We start from the raw sequence: 7,544 nt of genomic DNA, 5'->3' as shown, positions 1-7,544 counted from the left end.
TGTAGGGTAGTGTTTCAGAATTAGCGGTTTCAAAGTGCAAAGTTCGCCTGACAAAAACGCTTCAATAATACCAAGAACTACATAAATCTGGAATTGGTCTTAATACGGCGCACAGATCAAATTATCTCCAGAAACTATGATTTGGAGATCAGTGATACTGGATTGCACGTAGTGGGACCGTAATACTCGAGAGAGGCGTGGCGATCTTTCTTCAACCACGCAATTGGCTTTAATGTCTGTCAGTCTGACCGCTGCTGGTGTGATAGCCAGCATGTTCGTATGTGACAAAAACTTTCTATGATGAAACTTGTAGTTATTTTTGTCACACTATGTTGCTGTTTTAAAATTGAAAGGTGAGTATTATTCATATAATTTGACCATTCTCTTTCCACGAGGCGAAAATTTTGTCACTTTTTAAAAACTAGGTTTCCTAAAATATAGGAATCGTAGAGTGTAGAGACTGCATGCGGTGTTTCAAAATCAAATGCTTTTCACTGATTTACAGCTACTCAACGGGAATAACCTTGGAGAAACTTTTCAGACTAGGTCAATATAACATAACAGCGCCGAAACGTACACTACGTGTTTCCCTTTTTGTCGCAGAATATTGGCACTGAAATAAACGTCACCATTAATTCGTTAAGCCATTCCTGTATATCTGTTTTTCTCTCAGCATTTAAGTTACCTTGCGCAACGCTTTTAGTCACCTATGAAATATACTTTCTGTAAATGTATTTAGAGCTGTCTTATTTTTATAGCACTACAATACGCTATTTTAAATTATTTTTTAAAGTATTTTTATAGATAACTATAAAACTAGGGACCAATAATAATAATAAAAACAAAAACAAAAAAATGTTATATGAAAAATATAAAAATATGAGAAATATATTCTTTATGTTTCTTTTCTTTGTTATAATTCTGTTTCTAAGTCCTAGGAATGTAACAAGCACAACTTGTGCAATGTTCCAATACTTATCAAACACTGGCCTCAGTGTATGAGAGGTGCTGAATAAATAAACTTGCCTTGCCGTGTTTCCTAGTTGTTGTTCCTCTCCTTGATTAAATCCTCTAGTCTTTGTTTTAACCTTTAACTTTTGTAGCGACCATGCCGATGTGCTCAGTCCTCCTGTAGTGTGTAGTTGCAACATGATCATACTTGATCAAGTAGTCTTCAGAAGACGAATATTAAATGCAGTAATTTATTTGTGCTTAGTGTGCTGCTGAAAATAAGTCATTTGACTCCGGGGGGGAGATGGGCAAAGTGGGTCATATTAATATTTGACCTCACTGCTCATTTTGGGGACAAATTGTGGAAAGCTTTCCTTATCAGTATTGGACAGTGTAGAATTGCGAATGTCTGTCTGCCAAAGGCCCTCTAGGGAGTGTTATATCCAGTCTGTTTCAAAGGCCTTGCTACCCATTGCTAGTAAATACATGATGCACCAGGGGCTTTGTGACAAATTCTAGCACCCAACTGTAACAGTTTATGGCTGCTGTGAATGAAATTATCCATGTTTATTTCATGATTTGTGAAAATGGAGACCCAGAGCACAGTATAGAAAATTGACAAATTTTGATAAAGCTGCTGACTGCTGTAAACCTGTAGCAGTACTGCTGAGCTTAGATTACTCTCTTTGCAACATTAGTCTTGGCCAGATTTGAGTCCATCCTTCCAAGTGCTAGGGCCAAGAACCTAAGAACTCAGTTACCATACTCGGACCAAGAGCATAATTTTATTACAATATGTATTATACAAATATTGTTTATAAATATACTGGTTGCCTTGACTCAAATTGTCATTCTGATTTATGCCATTCAGGTGCCTCCTTAGAACAGAATCCATGGCTTTTAGATTTGCATTGATATAAAATGTGCAAATCTGGTCCCAACTGAAGAGATGCGGCGTGGGGAAGTGTCCCCTCAAGCTTTTCAGGCTCCTGTGGACGTGCACGCCAGTGCCGACGGACAGGTGTATACATTCTGTGGCAGACAGGAAGAACTGGCTGTGTCCTCTGAGGACGAGGAGCTCAACATCATGGAACTCCGTCCACGGAACCAAGAATCCTCCTCCCAGGAGAGAACCAGGGTGGGAGAGCTGTTGCTGCTTGAGACACCCATCTCACAGGAGGACAGTCTCAACAAACTTGCCCTACAGTATGGGTGCCAGGTACCTTAGTAACATTCAGGGCATTTTTGGGTATTGGTTTATACTTGGAACACTGTGTGCACAGTTATTAGGCAAGTTGTGTTTTTGAGGATTCATTTTATTATTGAACAGCTACAGTACTCTCAATCGATCCAAAATGCTAATAAACCTCAAAATTGAATATATAAGAAAGTAAAAGTGAGGTTTTGGCTTTCTTAGGAATATCTTTGTACGCATAACTACCGGGCAACTATTAGTGTGCAGAATTATGCAACTAAATGAAAAACAAGTTTTCCCCCAGTGCACTTGTTTTTCATCTGTTAAAGTGAGAATAACAAAAACCAGCCAACCAATTTACAAATAAACATTTCTGACATTTAATAAGCTTTCCATTCATGGAGTCTGTTAGTTTTTTAATCTGTTGATCAACTTTTTGTGCCTCAGCAACCACAGCGTCCCAGACACTGTTCAGAAGGCTCTATTATGTTCATTCACTGCAAATCTCCCATTTAAGAATGGCCCACAACTTCTCAATAGGGTTTAAGGTCAGGTGGTCTTTTTGAAAGATGCAGACGTTTTTCCTGTACCACTGCTTGAAGAAAGTGTCTTCTAAAAACTGGCAGTAGGTTTGGGAGTTTTGAGTCCATCTTAAACCTGAAAAAGAATTGAGGATCTTTAATAATACCAGCCCATAGCAGTACCCCACCTCCACCTTGCTGGGGTCCGAGTCGAAGTGGAGCTCTGTGCCCGTTACTGATCCAGCCACGGGCCCATCCATCAAGTCCGTCAAGAGTCACTCTCGTCTCATCAGTCCATAAAACCTTTGAAAATCTGTCTTTAGATATCTCTTGGCCCAGTCTTGATCCTTCACCTTTTGTGTCTTGTTCAGTGGTGGTCAGATTTCAGCCTCCCTTACCTTGGCCATGTCTCTGAGTACTGAACACCTTGTACTTCTGGGTACTCCAGGTAGGTTGCAGTTCTGGAATATGACAGCACTGGAGGATAATGGGTTCCTGGTCACTTCATATTTGAATCTTCTAAAAAATGTCTGGCAGTTAATTTGCATCTTTCTTTTTTTTTTTCTCAACACGTTTCTTAAAAATAGTTAAAAAATCGTTTGATGGTTCTGTGATCACACCCCAATATTTTTAAGAGTTTTGCATCTCTCTGAAAGACCTGTTACAATTTTAGACTTTTCAGAGTCAGTTAAATCTGTTTTGGCCTATTTTGCCTGAGGAAAAGAAGCTTCCTAATAATTATGCACACCTTGATATAGGGTGTTGATCTTCTTAGGCCACACCCTCCCTCATTGCACAAATGCACATCACCTGATATGCTTACATCCAATAAGCATTAAAATGTATACAGCTTGGAGCTGGAAAATATGCATACAATTGGTGATACAGTCAAAATGCTCTTGCCTAATAATTGTACACACAGTGTAAGTGGTACAAAATGACCATGAGGTATCATAAAGAGTGAAATATTTTTATTCTGCATTAAGGTGGCTGACATCAAGAGAGTAAACAACCTGATCAAAGACCAGGACCTCTATGCACTTAAATCCATCAAAATCCCAGTGAAGAAACATGGCCTGTTGACTGAGTCTGTGGCCGAGCTGAAGGGTCCCCAGCAGTGTGCTCTGTCCAGTCAACCGCTGCCTGCTGCCCCTCTGTTGGATGCCACTGGGGCTGGTCCCTCCACCAGGCTTCAGGTCCAGGAGTACACAGACTTCTTTAGGGAAATGGACAGTGACATTGAGCACCTGATCCAAAGTACAGAGGCTCAGGAGGAGGTGTACGCAGGTGGCTCTGATGGAGCTTGGCAGTGGGGCTCCAGAGGTCAGCGTCTGAGTAGCTATGGCGCCGACTGGGGCATCCACTGGTGCAATGCAGTGATAGCGATGTTGCTCATTGGTGTTGTCTTGCCAATTTTCTACGTGGTGTACTTTAAAAGTAAAGAGAATGGGGAGTCTTCAGCAGATGATGATACGGTGAACACCACTTTAGCTACCTCAAATAATTCAGGGGCAAGTCCCAGGACAGAGTATAATTAGGAACCACATCCACAAACCAAACACAAATAAGCACAAGACAGTGTTAGGGGGAGTCGTATAATTTGACTGCTTCATAGACTGACAGTGTTTAACAGTTCAGAAAACCATGCCAGTGGTCAAAGAATTTCAGGAATGCTTTAGTTAATTTATCCAGTACACAATTTCTTAATTAAATAAATGTTAACTTGCATTGTTTAAAAACAATTGGCCAGAGATAATAGTATTACAAATATTAAACAAGAGTCCGAACAGGACTGTTGGCATTATGGAAATGAGATAATACTAATCTCTCCCCAACATATTTCATTTACTATTGCCAAGTTAGTGTTTTGGGGTAAAATATGACTTTAGATGCACAGATTGTTATTTTGATGAGTAAACAGTGAAACTTAGAAACAGAGTAACAGAGAAAATTAAACAGTATTGAATATAGGAATCAAACACTTTTCAAGTAAAAAAGTATTTTTAATAATGCCAAAGAATAATAATTCATGAGTCATGAATAGTAGTCAGTGTACAGAACTGAGTTACCACTGGAGGTGTGGCAGGTCAGTCATGTTATGCCTGAATAGACTATGCATGCGCACACATACACACCAGTATACATTAATTTAATTTACAGTTTCTAAAAATCTTTGAAAAAGTTTTTATTTGTACAAAAAATGCTCTTGACTAGATCTTCAGTGGTCTTTATTTTGGTTTATTGCTAACGAAATGGACATTGACACAATTAGAATAATAGAACTGCTCCCTTTCTTTAAATGAATGGGATGAATTTTGGTTAACACTTTTTGGGGGAAAATAGTGTTTTTTTTCAGTGTATTGTCTGAAAATCTAAAACCAGTGGTGCTACATGTATTCTTTGTGCATTGCCATATAAAGTGCAAAAATTATCTTGAAGTGAATGAAATCAAAAGTATAATGCCATACTTTACTACCACAAAATAAATAGATGCTAAAAATAAATCGTAAGCATTTTCAAGCAATATCTATGAAATCTGTTGAAATTTTAAAACATTCTTGGTAATTTAGCCAGTAACGTTCAGTATGTTTTAATAAATTGAGATTAAGTATTCAGTTTTACCAGCCTATATTAACAGACTCGTGTTTTACAGAGACTGAAGGCAATACTGAAATTGCTTGTTCAATTAAAAGACAACTTGCACAATTTGGCAGTTGTGTTGAAACAATCAGTGAGTGGGGACTGTGTTAGAAACCCAGGATGGAAAATATTTCAAATAGCAACCAAGGGACCTGAGTATATCAGAACAACACAAGGATTCAATTTTCAGTCTGTCACCTAATAATTATAAATAAATTACATATAATAAAAAAACACTAATGAGGGTCTTCCTAAGTAGACGTAGTCTGTTATCTTTATGTAGTACCAGTTGTCCATGTCGTTTATCTAAGCCTTCAAAAAGAGGGATTTCTGCACTGAATAATTAAGGCACACTAGCAATTAAAATAAATGTATTGATATTAAAAGACACTTATCAACACATCCATGAGTTTACCTTTCTTCAAAGACAGTTATGCTTTAGTTTGGATTTAATGGCTGTCAGCTGTCCTAGGATTTTAAGTATAAAGTGCTGAGAGGATAAATGTAAATATTATGCTTAATTTTCTCAGCTAGAAATCTCATCACAGAATTTTAACAATTTTCTCATGTCAAACAAGTATTTGCCAACTTTTCAAAACTATATTTAATGTCCTTTAATGCATAACTCCATTTTACAGACTTCTTTTTCTAAATTCAATGGTCTGCATCTGTGGGGATGCTGTAGAGAGGTTCGGCAGCTTCAAATTCCTTAGAGTCTCCCTAAGTGGTAACGTCATGTAGACAGAGCACACAGCACCTGCACATTACAAAGGCCCACCACTGCCTTCACTTCCTCAGGGGTCTGAGCAAAGCTCAAATATCCACTACGGTTCTCACCAGTTTCTGCAGGTGTGCTGTGGAATCCACCCTCACAGGGTGTATTACATCCTGGTACAGTAGCAGCACCACACAGGACAGGAAAGCCCTACAAAGGGTAGATAAATCAGCTCAAAGGATCATCGGTACATGACTCCCGGCACTCCAAGACATCTATATCACGGGATGCGACAGGAAGACAAAGCACATGATGAAAGTCTCTAGCCACCCTGTACTGGCACTTCTCGCCTTTCTGCCCTCTGAGAAGCAGTTCAGGGCTGTCCATATACACACAAGGAGTTTCAGAGACAGCTACTGTCCCACTGTTATATGACTGTTGAACACTCACTGATAGTAAACTTTACACTATATTTTGCGAGTTCTCTTTTGTACTGATTCTTAATTGTCATTGTTTATTCTGTAAAATTGGTACTGCACTATGTATTATAATCCCCATAGTCGATACCCTGACTTTTCATATAGCTGCTTGCTCTGTTATATTTTTTAAAGGTCCTGCACATTTGCACAACTGTGAAAAATAAATATTTCTGCAAAGAAAATGTTATATAGTCCAGTTAGCTTCCAATGTTTTACCCTAAAACGAAATTTATGTTTTTTTGTTTTTCACCTTTTACCATTTTGCTGTGTGGGCGTGGACCCCAGCGGGTTGATTGACAGCCTCAGTGTCAATGTGGCGGAGGTTACAAAGCGGAGCGCATCAACGCGGCTTTGCTTGTCTGAGCCTGAAGCGGTAAAAGACCGTGGAAGCCGTGTCGTGTTTAAACAGAGACTAATCAATTAGAGGACGCCACAATTCATATTTTAATAACGATATCGTCTGTGCATTTCTTACATATTGATTACTTTTACAGTAAAGTGATTAGCTAACGTTAGATGGTTTTTATCCCTCGGGTTAACCAGGTCTAGCTAACCTAACAGGCTTTGACTATACATGACAAAGGGAACGTGGGAAAGTCGATGACTACTGTTAGTTTCAAAAATGTTAGTATCATATAACGTATCATATAAAAATAATTCGTAGCTGAGCTAAGTTACATTGAATTAGCAAACGTTAACCTGCACTAATGTTTTGTTATATTCTCATTGCTTGCTACACTATTAAATTGTCATGAAAACAATGACTAAATAACTAAACAGTTTATCAGTGTCTGGAAATAAGTGTCTGAATAAGTGTCTGGAAAGCTGTTGCTTCAAGTTGTACTCGGCTGGCAAGTCCGCAGTTGTGCTGAGCCAAATTTTAAATGAATTCGCAGTAACATGCCTGCTACAAACGCTTGTATTTGGTGTTACTTCAACCACAGAAATAAATTCGAGCAATTTTGATTTTGTTTTATGGAATAAAATGTAAAGCGTAACCTTCTTGAAATTTTAGAAACAATGAAAGAACTATTCATACATAT

At 38.4% G+C, this 7,544-nt stretch overlaps 1 protein-coding gene across 1 annotated transcript; it reads left to right on the top strand.

Annotated features, from left to right (window-relative positions):
* The first annotated feature begins 244 nt into the window (after nucleotides 1-244).
* Nucleotides 245-6,683, top strand: lysmd4 (LysM, putative peptidoglycan-binding, domain containing 4). The gene is made up of 3 exons (XM_027004549.3): nucleotides 245-353; nucleotides 1,823-2,170; nucleotides 3,654-6,683. Exons 2-3 carry the CDS (start codon nucleotides 1,901-1,903, stop codon nucleotides 4,203-4,205), a joined length of 822 nt encoding a protein of 273 aa, XP_026860350.2. The 5' UTR covers nucleotides 245-353; nucleotides 1,823-1,900; the 3' UTR covers nucleotides 4,206-6,683.
* The last annotated feature ends 861 nt before the right edge of the window (nucleotides 6,684-7,544 follow it).

Source organism: Electrophorus electricus, chromosome 6, assembly GCF_041902795.1.
Source record: "Electrophorus electricus isolate QZ-2024a chromosome 6, ASM4190279v1, whole genome shotgun sequence".
NCBI classification, from domain to species: Eukaryota; Metazoa; Chordata; class Actinopteri; order Gymnotiformes; family Gymnotidae; genus Electrophorus; species Electrophorus electricus.
Note: the sequence above shows the minus strand (reverse complement) of the source record. Positions and strands in the feature narration are given on the sequence as shown.

Excerpts from the sequence above, each read along its gene's own strand:
- lysmd4 (XM_027004549.3), top strand. The coding sequence starts at position 1,901 with ATGCGGCGTGGGGAAGTGTCCCCTCAAGCTTTTCAGGCTCCTGTGGAC. Across the intron at positions 2,171-3,653 it reads CCCTACAGTATGGGTGCCAG|GTGGCTGACATCAAGAGAGT; the intron begins GTACCTTAGTAA and ends TTCTGCATTAAG.